At 53.7% G+C, this 18,139-nt stretch overlaps 1 protein-coding gene across 1 annotated transcript in view; it reads left to right on the top strand.

Moving 5' to 3' along the window:
- The window catches only part of TSPAN15 (tetraspanin 15), a 49,044-nt gene extending 33,137 nt beyond the window's left edge, over positions 1-15,907 (top strand). Inside the window, exons 4-8 of the mRNA XM_016198358.2 lie at positions 4,501-4,596; positions 7,158-7,274; positions 12,834-12,887; positions 14,361-14,477; positions 15,095-15,907. Coding sequence (XP_016053844.1) covers positions 4,501-4,596; positions 7,158-7,274; positions 12,834-12,887; positions 14,361-14,477; positions 15,095-15,244 — 534 coding nt within the window. The 3' untranslated portion in view covers positions 15,245-15,907. The remainder of the gene's footprint in view (positions 1-4,500; positions 4,597-7,157; positions 7,275-12,833; positions 12,888-14,360; positions 14,478-15,094) is intronic.
- The last annotated feature ends 2,232 nt before the right edge of the window (positions 15,908-18,139 follow it).

The following is an 18,139-nucleotide window of genomic DNA, read 5'->3' as shown; positions in this document are numbered from 1 at the left end:
AATGACTTCACATTCTCAGGAAGATGCACAGACCATGGCCACAGCCAGGCTGCAATAGATGCACAGACTCCTGGGTGTGAGGCAGAAATTCTCCATCAGCCCTTGACCCTGGACGAGGTTCCTGCTGTCAGGCATGGCGGTTAGACTGAAGTGGCTTCTCTGCCTGTACAGGGCCTGGTGGCCATGCCCTGGGGAGCTGGGCGCAGAGCAGGTGGCCCTGAGGGCCTGGGCAGTAGAAGCAGAAGTGCAGCGCCTTGACCCAGCCAGTGGGAGGAAAACCTGAATGACCTCCATGATTCGCCTGCCTCTCACCCCTCTTGACCTATATCACCGCAGCCTGTTGTAGGGCCTCTCTTGAGGGTGCCAGGGATGTTCTAGAAGGATAGCTCCCAGTCAGGCAGAGCTGAGCAGGGACACCCAGAGGGTGCCGGGCTATACCTGGTATATTTGTCCCCCATCCCAGGCCGCCTTCTTTCTGCCACCAGGGCAAGGGGAGGAGCAGCCTCTTTCCTGACCTTGATCAAAGGGTGTTGAGGTCACATCCAACACCCGCCCAAGGAAACAGTGGGCAGCACGCAACCATGACACTGGCACTAGCTGGCTGTGTCCTGACCTTGAGGTCAGGGGCCAGGAGAAAGGGACAGTGCCATGGCCCTCTTGGCTTAGCACCCAAACATGTATATTCTTCTACCCAGAGCAAAAAAGAAAGTTCTGCACTGATCTGGCCAGACTCCCACGGCTGGTGCACCGCGCTGTGGACAGCTGTTTGGGCCTGAGAGCTGGAGCCCCAAATACCTGGGAAACTGAAGCATAACCTCCCTCGCCACAGGGATTAAACCTGTGACCTCAGCCAGGTCTGAGGATAGGAATGGCAGATACTCCAGAGAACCTTGCAGCTTTCCTCCCCTTCTGTTCTTGCTCCTTGGGTTCTCTTTGGCCCTTGGTTGTCAGATTGGGCCTGTCTCAGGGCTGGAGCAGAGGCTGGGGGCTGGGAGCAAGAGGTCGAGTTCCCACCTTCTAGGGGGACTGAGGGAAGCCCAGAGATGCTGGCTAAGTGTTATGACATGCTGGTTTCATGTGATGAGAACCAGGTTGGCATTGGTTCCAATTGGGCTGCCGGCAGCCAGGGCCTCCCCAGCCTTGGGTCTTAGAAGCTGATATGAAACCCGGCAGCCTCCAGGAAGCCAGGAAACTAGGACAGCTCCATCCCTAGAGGACTGGGAGGAGGGTCCAGCTGCCACCCCTTCCCTTCCTCCCTCCTCTCCCTGCTCCCCCAGCCTCCTGTCCTGGCGGAGCTGCTGCCACATGTCCCCCCACCCCCACCCCCACCCCTTTCAATTCCTCATTTACTTAAAAACACTCTAAGCGTTTCTGATGAGGGCTGATGCAGAGGCTTCAGATATCTTTAAAGCTAGATCTAAAAGAAAGGACTAGATAGCTTGAATCTAGTAGCTTAAACAACACGTGCTCTGAAAGTCTCGTGCCCTTTGATGTTTGCTTACGGTTTGCTTAATTTAGCCCAAGCCACATGGCCTTGAGGCCATGCCAGCCGTTCGTTAGTGAAAGGTGGTTTTTTAATCCTTGTTGGGGCTGCCCGTGGGTTTGACCTGGTTTAGAGCAGAGTGGGGGTGGCACTGGGTGTGTTTGTCCTCTGGGAGCAGCAGAAGAAGCCAGAATTCTCTCCCTTGCCGTGCTCCACAAGGTGTATCCTCTGAGTGGCTCCCCCAATCCTTCAGCACACAGCTGAACATAGCAGAACTCTCTATAGTCATTAGTGTACGGTGCAACTCACCTGCCTCGCTGACTCCCTCCCCTGTCCCCCACCCGCATCATAGCATGGACACTACCTGAATGTTCTACACATCTCCCTGTACACACACACATGCACACAGACTCTCACACACACAGTGCCAAAGAGCCAGGATGATGCAGAGAGGTCCCTGATGGGAACTGGGGGCAGCTGTCGCCCATGGAGTCTGGGACCATCTGTTTTCCCTGCTCATTACGAGACACCAACAGGGGGACCTCTCTTCCCCACAGGGGCCCAGCTTGGTTTACCAGATGGAAGGCCTGATTTTCACACAGGCTTCTTTTGGAGTCAGCGGATTTGGAAAGTGCTCATATGGTTTGGGGGGAGTTCAGGGCTGTTCATCAAAGAGGGAAGGAGAGCCTTTCCCCTCTGGGCATCCCCTCTGCTGACCTGCCCTGGGCCTCCTGCCCTCATTCCCCCACCTCCATCTCTAGAATATGACCCAGTAAAGGAGCTGAGAGGTGGCCAGTGGGCTGGGATAGGTGCAGAAGGACATGGTGGGCAAGGACTGTGTCTGCAGTACCTCGAGGGCAGAAGGAAACCAGCTGACACACCCTCATGCATGTAGCCTTAGACATGTCCCCGACTCTGACATTGCCCCCTGTACCTCAGCTCAGTGAAGGGCCCCCGGCAGCAATGCCATTCAATGCCATGTGTCCTGTTCCCTGTTTCTTAGACACCCCAACCAAGTCCAAGCTGACTGGCCTGTCTCTTTATCACCCAGAGGAGCAGGCGCCCGAGGTTGGAAAGGCCAGGTGGTCCCTGCTCTGCCCAGGCTGTGTGACCACCCAGCCCCTGCCCGAGGATCCAGTGCCGGACATGTGCAGGGCTGTAGCTTTTGAGTGCTGAGGCTTTCACGTGGGAGAGGGCCTGGCCTAGGCCTCCCAAGGCTGCCATCCAGTCTTCCCCAGCTCCCCGGCCTGCTCCCGAGCGGCTGTTTATCATCAGCAGAGGGTTTTCCTGCCAGCCACAGAGAGGTTCCCTGACCCAGTCTCCTTCATTACCTTGGCTTTGAGCAGTGTGCCCAGAAGGACTTGGCTGATGTATCTGTTGTGCCTCTCTTCCTGATACTAGAGATGGGTTGGGGAGATGGCCCCAAGCTGAACCTTGAGTTCCTATCTTGGCTTCTTAAAGTGTGTCAGGCTGAGAGTTTGACACCTTGATTCCAGCATCAATCTGCCAGCAACCAGCAGGGTGACCTTGGACAAGTCACATCCCTTCTCTGGGCTGCAGGGTATTTGTGAGGGGTCCCAGGCCAAGGACTGGCTCTTGTATCAAGGGCTACCTCCATTCCCTGTGTCTTTTGGACAAAACTTGGGGCGTTGGTTTCCCTTGGAATTAGCCACTGATGATGTGATAGGTATGAAGTGGTACCGTAGGGTATGTGTCTCCCGGAAGAAGATCTGTAGTAATAAGACCAGGACCTACTGTGTACCCAGCATCTTGATAAGGACTTTTGTAGTTTTCGTTTGTTTAAATCTCAAAGCCCTATGAGGCAGAGCCCTCCCCATTTTGCAGGTAAGGAAATGGAGGCTCAAACGTCAAATGAAGTGCCTGATGCCTGGGTGGCTGCGTGGACTGTTCTTGATCATGAGGCTTGACAGCCCCTCTCAGCCTAGTCTTTGATCCTTGGAGCTGGAAGATGTCTTAACGATAGGACTGCAGGGTCAGTTTGAAAGTGGGAAGCTGAGGCTGAGAGAAGGGAAGAGCTGTGACGGGCTGCAGTGGCAGGACTGGGCCTGGAACCCAGGGCCCTGCTGTCCCAGTGTCCCTGCAGGCACCTCCCCCGGCAATCGTCTGGCTCCAGAGCTGAGAATGCCCCCTTTGTGCCAGCACAATCTCTGATGATACGAGGGCCTCCCTGCTCTGAAAGCCCCCATTGTCACTGTGAGCATGGAGCTGGGCTGCCCACATTCCCATCGTCCCCACCCCTTCCTGCTGTGGGGCCTTTTGTGCCCAGCATCTCAGCACAACAGCCAGGCTGTTGATCCAGAGGCCCAGTGTGACCGGGAGAGGGCGGCCTGCCAGCGCTCTTCCCGGTGGGGATTGCCCCAGTTTGAGCTGGGAGGTGGGCCCTTTGCTGAGGGCCGGAGCACGGCAGCGATGAGGAGAGGCCCACGTGAGACATCCGGAGACCTGATTTCCTGTCCTGGCTGGGCCCCTAACCAGCCTGTTCAGTGAACTGGGGAGAGTCAGGCCCCCTTCCTGGCCTCAGTTTCTTTGTCTGTAACACAAGAGGTTGGATAGTAGAAAAGAGTGGAGAGGAGGTCTGGAGGGCAAAGGGAAGATTCAGTTCAGGCCTGTCTTTGGGCAGTAGAGGGAATACCAGGCTGGGAACCGGGACAGCTGAGTGCCAGCCGCACAGCTGCTTTGGGGCCGTGCATCCCCCGGGAGGGCCCCCCTCTCAGGGCCTGGGGTGTTTGATTGGCAAAGAAAAAGGGGGTGAATCACTCCTTCTCAGACATGGCAGAGGGACTCGGGCACCAAATGGGCATCAGGGGCACAGAAAGGGTGTGTGGGCAGGAAAGTTGTGAGTGTTATGGGTGGGAGTGGAGGGAGTAGTCCGTGCAGGCAGGGGTGGGGGCTACCTGGGCACTTGGGTACTCTGTTCCAATGGGAACTTCTGGGAAATCTTGGGTTGGACGCTGGGCTGTGTGTGGTCTTCTTTTGTAATTTCTCTGTCTAAATAGACTATCGACTTTCTGAATAACAACATTCGAAGAGGAATCAAGAACTACTATGATGACCTGGACTTCAAAAACATCATGGACTTTGTTCAGAAGAAGGTGAGCCAGGCTTTTTGGGTCAGAGATGTGCCCCACATGCTCTTCACCCCACACTTGGGGCCCTACTCAAGAGGGTGAGGGTGAGGGTGAGGGGTTACGTGGCTTATCTATTCCCAAAGCAGGTGGCTGGCCAATTCAGGAGGCAGGGCTGGGCCATGGAAGACCACCAAGGATGGGGCCTGACCTTCTCAACCAGTCCTCTGCCCACGTGCCTTGCCCTACCTGTCCCTCTCCAGTTACATGGACCCTCCCCCTAAAAAAAGAACAAGGTCAGGTGTAGCTACAAGCCACCCTGCAGGGTCGCAGGGTGCCCCTCTCCAATGGGCGAAGGTTCTCCTTCCATGAGATGAGAGTGAGCTCTGAGCCACCCAATTCAAAAGTCCCTTCAGCTGCAGGGAGCTTACTCCCTGCCAAGTCAAGGACAGCCCCAGTATGAACAGAGCTCTTCCCTGATTTCATTTCCCCCACACTGGGGAACAGACACAACTCTCCTTTTCCTCCATAACCCTTCTTTGAGTGTGATGATGCCATTTTGAGGTGCGCTTCCTCTCCCCCAAGGTCTTCCCAGCCTGTTAGTGCAATAATAACAGTTGCAGGGCCAGCCACTGTCCTGCCTGACTGAGGCATACCAGTCTCATTTAGTCCCGATCCTCGGGCTCCTCATCTGCCTCAAGGGGGTACTAATGGTGCCTTCCTCTTGGCGTCATTGTGACATTGCCTTGACTTAATTCAGAAGTTCTTAGAGCTGTGCCAGGCATGCAGCAAGACCTCAGTCAGTAGTGTCAGCTATGGTGATCATCGCCCTCATGTTCTAGGTGAGGACACGCAGAGCTTGAGGGCTGTGAGCCCACTCAGCCCTGGCAGCACTTCCTGGGATATGACCTTGGAGGCTTCAGCTGGCCTGATCCCCTGTGACAACCCTCAGTGGGGCCCAACATCTCACTGTACCCAGGGCCACCCACGGTGGCTGCTCCCGTGGCTCAGAGCTTTGCTGTAGTCACAGCAGGTGCAGCCTCTGGGAGGCCCTTCTCTGCCAGGGATGTGCTTGCCAGTTCTGGCTATTGGGCAGAGCAAGATATTTTATTGGAACCAGCCCTCAACTGGTTTGGGGATTTTATTTCTCCTGGAGTGGGTTGGGGTATGTGTGACTCATGCCCATTGGGCGCCCCTTGGTGCCAGGCCCTGTGATCGGTACATCATGCATGGTCTCTCTTTGTAATCCTCAGCTCAGCTGTGCACAGCTGAGATTTCTCTTCCTGCTTTACAGATGAGGATCTGAGGCTCAGAGAGGCTGATCAACTTGCCTGAAGTCACACAGCTAGGAGTGGTGGTGTGAGGATTTGAACTCTGATCTATCTGATTGCAAAGCAAATGCCCTTTGCACTGTACCACAGAGAGGCACTTTCAGGTTCCAAAACCTAATAGCCTAAAGGGCCCTGTGGAGACAGGGAAAGGTTGTCTGGTTTATGTTTCTACCAGGACCTCCAACCCTGTCACTCCCCAGTTAAATCCCCCAGGGACTTCCCATCACTCAGAATAGGCTCCCCGCTCTTACTGTTCTGGCTCACAAGGCTTTGTAAGTCTGGCCTGCGCACCCCGTCAGCCTCACCCTTTCCACTCTCCTCACTGTGCTCTGCACACGCTGGTCTCCGCACTGACTGCTGAAAGACAACCTGCTCATCTCTGCAGGATCTTTGCACGTGTTGACTTTTTCCTGTTCATGGTTCAGATGAAATGGCATCTCCTCAGAGGCCTTTCCCTACCTCCTATCTTGAAGCTTCCCCCCCCCCCCCCCCTTACCCGTGTGCTCACATTCCTGGTACACAGCACTAGGGGTCACTGACCTTTTCATGTCATGCTAGCGCTCGGTCTCCCACTGGAATGTGTCCCATGTGGGTGGGTAGGGGCCGCGTTGCTTCGCTCAGCCCGTCTCTCCAGTGCCCAGAACAGTGCCTGGACACACTGCACCCCAGCAGAGTACTCTTCCTGGGCGTTGGCACCGCTGCAGGAGGAGCTGCAAGGAGGAGCTAGTCTTGGGAGAATGACACCAGCCTTATCCTGGCTCAGTCCTGAGCCCAGGGCAGGATGGAGGGGGGGTGTGCCCCTCTGCTAAGGGCAGGGCAGGCAGCACGGGGGCAGCGGGCCAGTGTGGGGCAGGGGCCACTGCGTTGTGGCTTCCATAGAATGCTAGTCTCTGGGGCCTTAAAGGCCAGCTTCTCTGGTCTGCTACCTGCACTGGGACATGAAGATGGAATCCATTTGTTAAGGAAGGACTTTGCCTTCCAGCGTTTAGTCACCACCCTGACACCTGCCAAGAGGCTTCTCAGCCTTGGCCTGCAGGCCTCCCCAGTGATGGGGTGGGCACTACCTCTTGGGCAGCCGTGCTGCCTGTGGAGTGCTTTGACCTGACAATACCTGGCCTCAGGCTCCCCCTGTAGCTTCCAATACCAGGATGAGCCATGTCATAAATTGCATCGTCCCCTGCCAAGACCCCCTCCTGCTGTCTGCCTGAGGCCTCAGCGGCGACAACAGCTCTCTTCCCTGCTTGCTTCCTTTCTCAGTTCAAGTGCTGTGGCGGGGAAGACTACCAAGATTGGAGCAAAAACCAGTACCACGACTGCAATGCCCCCGGACCCCTGGCCTGCGGGGTGCCCTATACTTGCTGCATCAGAAACACGGTACTCCCTGCTCCTGGGGCCACCCCAGCTGGCTGGGCACCTTTCTTGTCTTTCAGGACAGGGTGAGGTGGGTGGGTGAGGTCGGCAGCAGGTGGTGGTCATTGTCAAGGCTTCCTGGGCCTCAAGGGCTACTCAAAGGGGTAAAGCTGGGGATGGGGGCCTTTCCTTTATTAGGAGTGGTCGTTCACATCCATTGAGCACTCATCATGTGCAGCCTGTCCTAGGTTCTTTATTGTGTTAACTCATTTAGTTGTTTCAGCTACCCTTTGACGCAGGTACTATTATTTTATCCACTGCACAGGTGAGGAAACTGAGGGGCCAAAAGGTTAGGTGCCTTGCCCGCATTGCTAGGGCTGGGATGAGCTGCAGGCAGCCATTGCCAGAGTTGTGCTCAGGGCTACAGGACGGGCCAACTGAGGAGTGAGGGGTGGGCCAGGGCTCTGGCCCAGGGAGCTGAGCAGGGATGGCCGGCTCTGCCTCCTTAGCCGGAGGGCCAGGGCAGGATCTGCATCTGGGCGCCTCCAGGGACTTTGGGCTTGAAGGCCTGGTGATCATCAGTAATAGGGCGCTTGGAAGAGGGGCTGGTGATGTAAATGCCAGCAGGGGCCTGACAACTCTCTCACCACTTAGCTACTTGGGTGGCTGTCCTGTGTAGTCACTGCTTACGAATGAGAGAGGCTTTGTCAATCCACTGTGTTTGACTAGTGTGTCTGAAAACTGCCTGGTTTTTGGACTGGAATGAGGCAGAGAGCTTCGCAATTACTCATGCTCCAGAGAGTCATGGAAAATTTCCCTTCTGACGCCTCCATCATTCTGTGCCCACTGCTGGATTCTGTAAACTGAGCAGCTGCTCGTGGGGGCAGGGACCTCACCCATGAATCAGGGAGCCAATGACAAGTCCAAGAGCCCCAAAAAAGGCTGCGCCAGGAGGGGAGGCTTATTGTAAAATTTAGCTGCCATTTTAGGGTAGCTCAGGGCAGGAGGTGTGCTGGGAAGCAGCCCAGGGTTTTTGAGAGGCCTGTGGGAGGGGATCCTGAACTTCTTCCCGGAGGGCAGTGGCACCTGAGAGTCTAAGTTGAGATATGGAAGCCCAACTTGTATTCATTAATTCATTCAACAAGTATTGTTTGAGGACCTACTATTTGCTAGATGTGGTTCTAGGTTCTGGGGGTACAACAAACACACGGAGAACTCTGCCTGCACAGAGCTGATGTTCTCTTGGGGAAAACTGACAAAATGAACAAGTAAAAGAGGATGTTAGAAGGTGATAAATGCTAAGGATAAAAAAGCAGGGGCACAGAGCATTGCAATTTTAGATACTGAGATGGTGAGTTCTCCATAAAACCCTGAAGGAAGTGAGGGAGTAAGTGATGCATATCTGGGGAGGGGCAGTTCTGGCAGAGAGACCAGCAAGTGCAAAGGCCCTAAGGTGGAGTTGCCCTAGTGTGTTCGAGAAACAGCGCAGAAACAGTTTGTCTGCAGCAGAGTGAGGGCTAGGGGTGGCGAGGATAGCAGACGAAGTCAGAGAAGTCATGGGTGCCCTGAAGGCTACCATCTGAACTTTGATGTTCCCTCGAGTGACAGGGAGTGATTGGGTCAGTGGCTGAGTGGCAGATAGGACTTAGGCTTTATCAGGGTCATCCTTGGCTGCTTTGGGGACAGAGGTGGATGCAGGGTGTCTGGTTAAAGGCTAATGCAATGGTACAGGTGTCACAGGTCAGGCTGTCCTGGCAGCAGGCTCTGAGATTCGAGCTGGTGAGCAGGAGGCTTAGTAGGAGGTGCTCTCAGGGTCAACACCTTAAGGGAGGTGACAAAAGCAGAGTTGGGCAGGGGGAGAATCTGAGCAATGATACAGTCTCAGTAGGAATCTGTGTGGATGATCCCTCAGGCCAGGCCTTCATACCCCACAGTGACCGGGCATCACATGAGTCCAGTGTCCCACCTGGCAAGGGACTGCTGGCTCTGTTCAGCAGAGAAACAGAACCAGTGGAATCTATGCCCGTGTGTGTGTGTGTGTGTGAAGTGATTTATCATAAGGAACTGGCTCAGAGAATTATGGAGGCAGGCAAGTCCCAAGAACTGCAGGGTGAGTCAGCAAGCTGGAGACTCGGGAGAGCCAATGCTTCGGTCCCAGTCTGAGTCCCAAAGCCTGAGATCCAGGACAGCGGATGGTGCAGTTCCTCTCTGAAGGCTGATGAGGAGACCCAGGGAGAGCTGGTGTTTCAGTTCAGGTCTGAGGACAGTCTGGCTGGAAGAACTCTCTATTACTTGAGGGAAGGGCAGCCTTTTTTTATTTTTTAAGATTTTAAATTGATTTTTAGAGAGAGAGGAAGGGAGAAGGGGAGAGAGAGAAACATCTGTGTGAGAGGGAATCATCGATCAGCTGCCTCCTGTACTTCCCCTGCCGGGACTGAGCCTGCGACCTGGGCATGTGCTCTGGCTGGAAATTGAACTGGCAACCTTTTGGTGCACAGGACGACACCCAACCAACTGAGCCACACTGGCCAGGGCAGGGCAACCTTTTTGTTCTATTCAGGCCTTTAACTGATTGGATGAGGCCTGCCCATATTAGGGAACAATCCACTTTCCTCAGTCTACTGATTTAACTGTTAATTTCACTGAAAAACACCCTTATGGAAACACCCAGAATAATGTTTGGCTAAATATCTGGACACCTCAAAGCTTGGTCAATTCGACACATAAAATTAACCACACGTGACAATCACTGCAGGGGGCTGCCAGCTGAGGGCTGCTGCCAGCAGTGCTCCCAGCAGCAGCTGCGGGGGTCCTGGGCAGCTCCTCACAGCATCCACCACACCAGACAGGAGAAGGCAAAGGCTTAGAGCCAGGTGGTGGGCATGGAGGAGGCAAACTGTGGTCAGATTCTGGCTGTGTTTTGCAAGTAAGCCAGCAGGATTTGCTGACAGATCAGGTGTGGGAGGGAGGTGAAGGAGGAAATCGAAGAGAACTCCCAGAGTTTGGCCTGAGCTATAAGAAAGGTGGGGCTACCATTGCTTGAGGGGGAGGACTGCAGGGACAGAGGTTGGGGGCATCAGGAGCTCAGCTTGGATATGTGGGGTTTGAGAGCCAGCGGGACATGCCAGCAGGGTTGTCGAAGGGGTAGTTAGAGATGAGTCTGGAGTTTGGGGGCGAGGGCCAGACTGGGACAATAAACACGGATGCCATCTGCAGAGAGGGAGCCTAAAGCTGGCCTCTAAATGGGAACACCCAGGTGGGGAGGCCACTGTCTCCTGGCTGGACTGTCTCTGGTCCTGAAGGAAAAAACTGTTGTGTCTCCCTGTGTCTTCCATGCTTGGGTGACTTTTTTTAAATGTAAAAGAGGGGTTTCCTTCCTCGACAGAATTGGTTCCGTGTGTGTATGAATCTATTTATTTTATATTATCTCAGTCAATCAAGGATCTGAAATATGTAGAATAAAAAAAGACCAGATGATAGAGAAAATATAAAATACTGATATGTAGGCTTAAAGGGCTTATAGAATCACTAGAAATGAGCTTCCTGGCCAAAGGAAAAAGGGAACTATCGTATGTTACACTGTCAATGTTTAACAGAAGAAAACATATCAGTTCTTCAGGGAAAGTCACTTTTCCCCCTAGCTCTCAGCTTGAAAAGAAATGGTAAGACTTATCCCTCCCCCGAGTAAGGGACTTCTTCCTGCCTAAGTGCCTTCAGACTTGAAGCGAAGCAGCTCTTCCTGGGTCTCAGGCGGCCAACCTTCCTACAGGAACGACACCGTCAGCTCTCCTGATTCTCTGTAGAGGATTTGGAGCAACAGAGCTTCATGCTGGCTTATAAATATCAATTCTGTGGCCAAACCCAGGCAGGCTTTACGTTGGGGAAGACCATGGATGCATCGTATCCCCCTCCTGGAAGGGGAGCTCCCCTGGAAGGGGGAGGCGAGTCCCCCCAGGGTCCAGGGCCCGCTGCATGTCTGCTCCCCGAGGGCAGGGGCTGTGTCCTACCTCCAGGGCTGGGACCACAGTAAAGAGTGAAGTTACTCTTGCCACCTTCTTACATACCAGATAGTTTGCTTATTTATTATGTTCACTGTCTGCCTCCCTTTCTAGAATGAAGGCAAGGACTTTGTTTTGTTCCAAATACCTGGAACAGTTATTGGCACATAATAGGTGTTCAGTCAATATTTGTTCGATGAATGCCTGAATGAACGAACAAACCAGGTAGAAAGCACCGCTCCCATCCTGCCCTCATGTCCCTGCTCCCGGCCTGACCGTCTCCATGGGGGTCATGTTCATGGTCTGGAGAGGCTGCTGGAGGGCCATGCTGAGTGGATGCTGGGCGATGCTGGGTCCGAGGTTCACCTGGCGGACAGTTGAGACCGAAGGAGGTTATTTTGCTCACATACCAGGCTGACATTAGACTAATCTGGATGATGTCTGAGATCCAATCCACTTTTTTGGAAGGAGAGCAGATGCCCTTCCTTGCCTTTCTGGAAGCTGGGATCGTAAACAGAGTCCCTCCAGCCAGCATTCCTATGCTCTTCTGTGTGCCCGGCCTTGGGATAAACTTACTTTACGTTTGTATCTCACTTTATGTTCAAAATAGCCTCATGAGGTGGGTTTATTAATCACCATTGCTCATGGAAGAGACCAAGGAGCCTATTCAATCACTCATTCACTCATTCATTCAACAAGCACTTATCAAGTGCCTCCATGTGCCGGCCCCTCTGCAGCACACCTGAGGCTGGTCTCAGAGCTCATAGGTGACATAGGATCTGGACCAGGCCCATGATGCCAGAGGCCACGCTGCCACTCTCCTGCATCACTGCTGGCACCCTGACCCCACAGCAGCTTTCGTTCAGATGGAGAGGGGCAGGACCAGGGCATCTGGCTTCCTCTCACCTTACAGAAGGAAGAGACCGCGTAAGGCACAGGCATGAGGGGAAGGGCCCCGCCAGCCCTGTGACTTACACCTGCCGGAAAGGGATTTGACGGGGCCTGGGGCCCACCGCAGCTTTCCCTGCACCTAGATTGGTCAGCATCTGGGAGTTCTCCAGAGTGACTCTCTTCCCAGAAAGAAACTTGGGCAGCACTTTCACTGGCAGGTGGCAGTCTGCGCGGGCGGGGACGTGTGGTCAGAGGTCCCAGCCTTGCCCACGGGTCAGGTCCTGGCTGTGGTCTGGGGTTTTCCTTCAGGAGAGCCAGCAGAGCAGGGAAAGCCCAGCCAAACCTCTGAGGCGGCATCACCGTGCCAGCAGAGCTGTGCCCCTGGCAAGGCCACATTGGGGGAGCCTGGGGCTGCACGCTTTTCCCTGGGTTCCTGGGCTGTGGCTGGTGGAGGAGTGGTTCCCACCCAAGTGCCACAGAACAGGCCTTCCCATGTTCCTTCCCTGGGCCTTTCTTGGAGGTGGGGTGTTAAGATGCAGACTCGAGCCAAGCTGCCTGGGTGGGAAGCTCAGCTCCAACCATACCGGACAGTGCAGTGCTGTGCCTCAGTTCTTTCCTCCATAAAATGGGGAGAGTAATAGTGTCTGACAGCAAGCACCAGGTAAGTGTCAGCTAATATACCTTTCTGTTTCAGACACAAGTTGATGTCGTCAACACCATGTGTGGCTACAGAACTATTGACAAGGAGGTAATGTCTGTGAAATCTCCAGAAAGGTTGCTCTTCCTGTCCTATCCCCAGGGTGATTGGAGGGGTTCCTAGGGGTGAGGCTCCTGGCTGCTGAGATTTTCCAGCATTTCAGCTTTGAACAGGAGCCAGGGACTGCCAGAGTTTTCTACCCCTACCCAGACACAGAGGGGCTCAAGGAGCCAAGAACCCCCTAGGCTGGGAGAGGTCACCTCCTGGGGTTTGCCGAGCACTTGCTGTGGACTGGTCTGTAGGGCAGCTTGTGTGTCCAGTGTGCTCAGCACCAGCCTGTCTCTGCCCTTGAAGCCACCAGTTCGCAGATAGCTCACACTGGCTTTCTCAGCCTGGGACCCAGGAGTCCCTGGAGGACAGAGCCCTTTGGGGGATCCCTCCTCGGTCAGCTTCCTGAGCAGCTCCCGTGGGCTAGGAGAGAAGCTGGGGTAGTTCTGAGAAGGGAGCTGAAACTGATGACTTGAGATGCCTCTGAATAGTGGTTTTCGAAGTGAGGTCCCAGACCAGCAGCAGCAGCACCCCTCTGGGAACTCAGTAGGAGTGCACATTCTTGGAGTGGGGCTCAGAAGTTGATTCTGATACACACTTAAGTTGGAGAGCAATAGACCAGCAGTGCTCTCAGGCCATCAGACCCAATGGCCAGTTTTTATACTAAACTCTTGGTAATGCCCGAGATACTATATTGAAAGGAAATCCATAGATAATGTAACCTACCTACATACCTAATTTCAAAACAAGTGACAATGATCTGAGATGGAAGGAGAAACAAAATAAAACATTTTTAACCATATAGCACATTTCAACATGTGAGTGCTCAGGCATTAGGTAGACGCAGCAGAAGACCCAACACAGGCAGGTGTTTGCTCCACAGGGGCAGCTGCTGCCGGAGGGCTGGGGTCTTATGTTGGCAGCTTGCATACCAAGGGCATTATTTTTGCAGTTGACATGGTTTTTAAAAATGGCCAACAGTTTTTGATAAAGTTGTGAACAAAATAAAATATAATCATTCCTTAATTTACACAGTAGTATTTCTGCAAAATTCAGTGTACATAGTAAAACCACATGGCAAACACTTTGGTTTTCACATGTGCGTGGAGTTAGGCTTTTGGCTCAGATAATTATGAATGAGTTTCACCCACATGAATGCCTGGGGGACATCTGAGAGGCAGGCAGGCAGGCAGGCAGGGAAGCTGCTGGTGAAGTAGGATTGCCCTGAGCTCTGAAGTCCTGAGGGTCCCCAGCCCCATTCCTGTGACAACCAGAAGAGCCACCACAATGTTCCAGTGCTCTCTAGGGAACACAACTGCCCGTTGAGACCCAGTAGCCTAGAACCCAGTGGTCTTGCCACATGCATATGTGAAATGGGTTCAGGGAGGTTGAGGGACCTGGTTGGACCTCAGATGAGTGGCGGAGCTGGGACAGGGTTCGGCCAGGCGAGGCACTCAGCCAGCTCCTTCCACGCAGCGCCTCGTCGTGCAGAACATCATCTACGTGCGGGGCTGCACCAACGCTGTGCTCATCTGGTTCATGGACAACTACACCATTATGGCTGGCCTCCTGCTGGGCATCCTGCTCCCCCAGGTGGGCTGGGCCCCACTCCATTCAGGCAGGAGAGCTGGAGGTAGCGGTGGTGGGCGGGCTGTGGGTTCAGATGAAGGGTGGCTAGTGATGACAGAGTGCAGAGGAGATACGAAGGGGCCAGGTGAAGGAGGCTCTTGTACCAGCAATCTAGGCCACCCTGCAGGGCTGGAGGGCTGAAAGGGGGCAAATGGCAATAGCATTGCTTTAAAGCTCTTCTGAGTGCTTCACAGGCACCGCCTCCGTCAGTTCTGTGAGGTAGGCACTACTATACCCATTTTGCAGAGGAGGGGACCAAACCTCAGCAAGGTTAAGTGACTTGCCCAAGATCCTCTAGATGGTGACTGGCATAGCTGGGTTGGAGACAGGAATCCCAGGATGGAAGAACCTCTGCAGATGGGGCAAAGGGTCTCTGGACTTTCCTGGGAGGGCAGAGGAGGGCCCTGGGTGGGGCGGCTTGGGCAGTGGGGGTGCTGGGGGAAGGCTGTGCTCTGGGGGTTTGCCACGTCACCAGAGCCATGAGTGCTCATGACTGGCTGCCCGAGTTTCTGGGGACTGGAAACCGCCAGAGAGGGCTGTCCAAATCCCCAGCCGGCTCTCACCTGCCTGCCCCTTCCCAGTTCCTGGGGGTGCTGCTGACGTTCCTGTACATCACCCGGGTGGAAGACATCATCACGGAGTGCTCGTTCACTGACGGGCTCCTGGGGCCTGGCGCCAAGCCCAGCATGGAGGCGGCAGGCACTGGATGCTGCATGTGCTACCCCAGTTAGGGCTGGCCCGGCAGCGGCTTCAGCAGGACTGTGCCAGCAGAGGGCCTCATTGTGGGGGCTGGGTGGGACAGTGGTCTTTCCCTCCAGTTGGCACTGACCAAAGCCCAGGCTATTTGTTCTGGTGGCCAGCTCAGGCCTCCCATGGCCACTGCCTCCCTGAAGGACAGAGCCTGAGGCCCTCCCCAGCCCGGGTTCTGTGTCTGCTCACAGTGCTGGGCATGGGGAACAGGAGGCCCTTCCCCAAGCCTGGGCCACTGGGGAAGCAGGAGCTCCGTGCCCAGCTCAGGGCTTCTTCATTTCTGGCAGTGCCTTGGCCTCTGATGTTTATGCCCCTCTGGGCTGTTTTTCAGTGATTTGTAAATGGAGAGAGAGGAGACCAGGTGTACCCTGTGGTGAAAGAGGGAAGGGTGCAGACCCTAAGTCCCCAGCCCCTCGGGCATGCCCCAGGGGCAAGGGTGGGCCTGTTTCTCAGCCTCCAGGTGCCTTGAGCCCTCTCCAAGGGCTGCTGCTTTGCTTGACCCTGTTTTTTACATGATTTTGCAACATTCATTTTGTACAGTTAACAGGAGTTTCTGACTGATCAAAGCTGGGTGTTTCCATGCACTCCACTCTTGCCTCTCGAAGCCAGTTTATTAATCAAACAATAAAGACTTGATTTTTCTCTTTTGTCTTTCATTTATGCTGTTGGGTGGGGAGGGGCAAGGAAGGCCTGAATGTGGACTTATAGCCCCTTGTTGGTGCAGGATTGAAGGGGTCCACCCTGGGGCCAAGATTTGGGACACTGAGGCCTGGGAGAATCTGCAGCTGGCCCAAGGCTGCCTGCTCCCAGTCTGGAATGGCCTCTCCCGTTCTTTGGTGTTGCCACTTAAGGAAATGGCTTTTCCCAGCTGTGCTTGTGGGCTGGGCCTGCAGCCTGTCCTTTCTGTTAGGAATTCGCTTGTGGGAAACCTCAGGGGAGGCAGAGATGACTACCTACTTTACAGACTGGGAAACAGGCTAAGCCACCTACAGCATGAGGCTCCCCCTCTGGGAAGCGAGACAGAAAGAAACTAGGTAAGTCAGGGGCCTGGGAAGGAGCAGTGCCCACAAATCCACAGTGGCTTTTGAACTAGAGCAACCCTCCCTCCTTCAGTAACTCAGGGATTGGGGTGGGGCGGAATGCCTTGTAATGTCTAGCAAAGCTTGGTGCCGACTGCCCCCTGCTGGAGACAGCACGACCTACGTGGATTACTCCACCCATGCCTTCCTGCCGCAAGGCTTGGAGTCTAGATTTCCTATGAGGTCTTAGTAGCCAGGGCAATAGAAATAAAACAGCAAGAGCCCTAAACCCGATGAACTTAATCTAAGGGTGTTAAGGGAAATGTCCATCACACCCAAGAGTTAAGTGGCTGGATGCTTGGTCTGCCATGTGTACAAGCCTGAACTGTCTGATGTGTAGGAAGGGGCAGGAGAGGGATTTTCAGGATAGAATGCAACAATAGCAAACATCAGCAATCATACTTTGTGTCTAGACTTGTCTAAAAATCTTAGATATTAATTCCTTTAATTCTCACTACTGTATGTGGTAATGCTTGTTTTCTTCATTTTATTGATGGAGAAACAGGCACAGAGCAGTTAAATAACTTGCCCAAGACACACGGCTTGACAAAGCCATGGCATGAGCCCAGGTGGACTCTCAGGGGCCTCAGCCCCTCTGCTCTGCTGCCTCTGTTGCCTCGTGTGGGTATATGGTACGAGGTGGGCACAGCCAGGGACAGCTGCGGCCTCTGCCTGGTCCCCACCTTGACCTCTGGACTCGAGGCCAGGCCAAGCTGTCTGGCTAGTGGCCTCATGGCTCCCAGGCTCTGGCTGTTCTCTGAGGATGGGCTGTGTTCAGAAGGGTGGGCAGCTGCCTTTGGGGCAGCAAGAGGGCATTTGGGACCACACTGGGTGTATTTATCCAAAGTCACTTTACCCCAGAACCTGGAAGCCTCTGGTCACCTTGTCCTCCCTCTTTCACTGCCACACGCCGACGCCCCTGCCTCACACTGCTGCTTATGTGGATCAGGGATCTGGGGTTGGTGCCCTCGCATGACTGAGCTCCAGTGGACACTTTAATTTTTGTCCAAACCTCAGCCACTCACCTCTCCAGGAAGCAAAACGGAGCACGTGGAGAGGACTTTCTCAAGCCTGTGGTTGGGACGCCCTCCTATTGCACCCTTGTGTACTCAAAAGCCAACGGCATCCTCTGCCCATTGTCTCACAGGGATGGAAGAATGGCCCTCAGCGAGCCCCTTTCCCACACCATGGTACACAGAAAACGACTATTGGTGCAGGTCACAGTATTTGTGAAATGAGAGATTTGTGGGCTTTGATTTTGGACATGTTTGTTATATAATTAGAAGAAAAACAACAACAATAAAATGCATTAAGGAAGACTGGCTTTGTAGAAAAATCCCCAATATAACATTCCCCAAACTTATTTTTTAACAGCTTATTGAGCTCTACTTAACATAAACTGCACATAGTTAAAGTGACAAATATGTCATTGATGAAACCATCACCACAGTAAAGATAATGAACATATCCGTCACCCTAAAAAATTTCCTCTTGCCCGGCTGGCGTTGCTCAGTGGTTGAGCATCGACCTATGAACCAGGAGATCACAGTTCGATTCCCGGTCAGGGCACATGTCCTGGTAGGTGGCATGCAGGAGGCAGCCGACTGATGATTCTCTCCCACTCCCTTCCTCTCTGAAATTAATTTTTTAAAAATATTTAAGAAAAAAATCTCATGTTTTTTTAGTAATTTTTTCTTTACAGCCCTCCCCACCAGCCCCCCACTCCATTCCCCGGAAACCATGTGTCTACTTTCCGTCTCTTTAAATTACTTCATATTTTCTAAAATTTTATGTAAG

Source organism: Miniopterus natalensis, chromosome 14 (genome assembly GCF_054644295.1).
Source record: "Miniopterus natalensis isolate mMinNat1 chromosome 14, mMinNat1.hap1, whole genome shotgun sequence".
NCBI classification, from domain to species: domain Eukaryota; kingdom Metazoa; phylum Chordata; class Mammalia; order Chiroptera; family Miniopteridae; genus Miniopterus; species Miniopterus natalensis.
The sequence above is the reverse complement of the archived record's forward strand: the minus strand, read 5'-3'. Positions and strand labels throughout refer to the sequence as shown.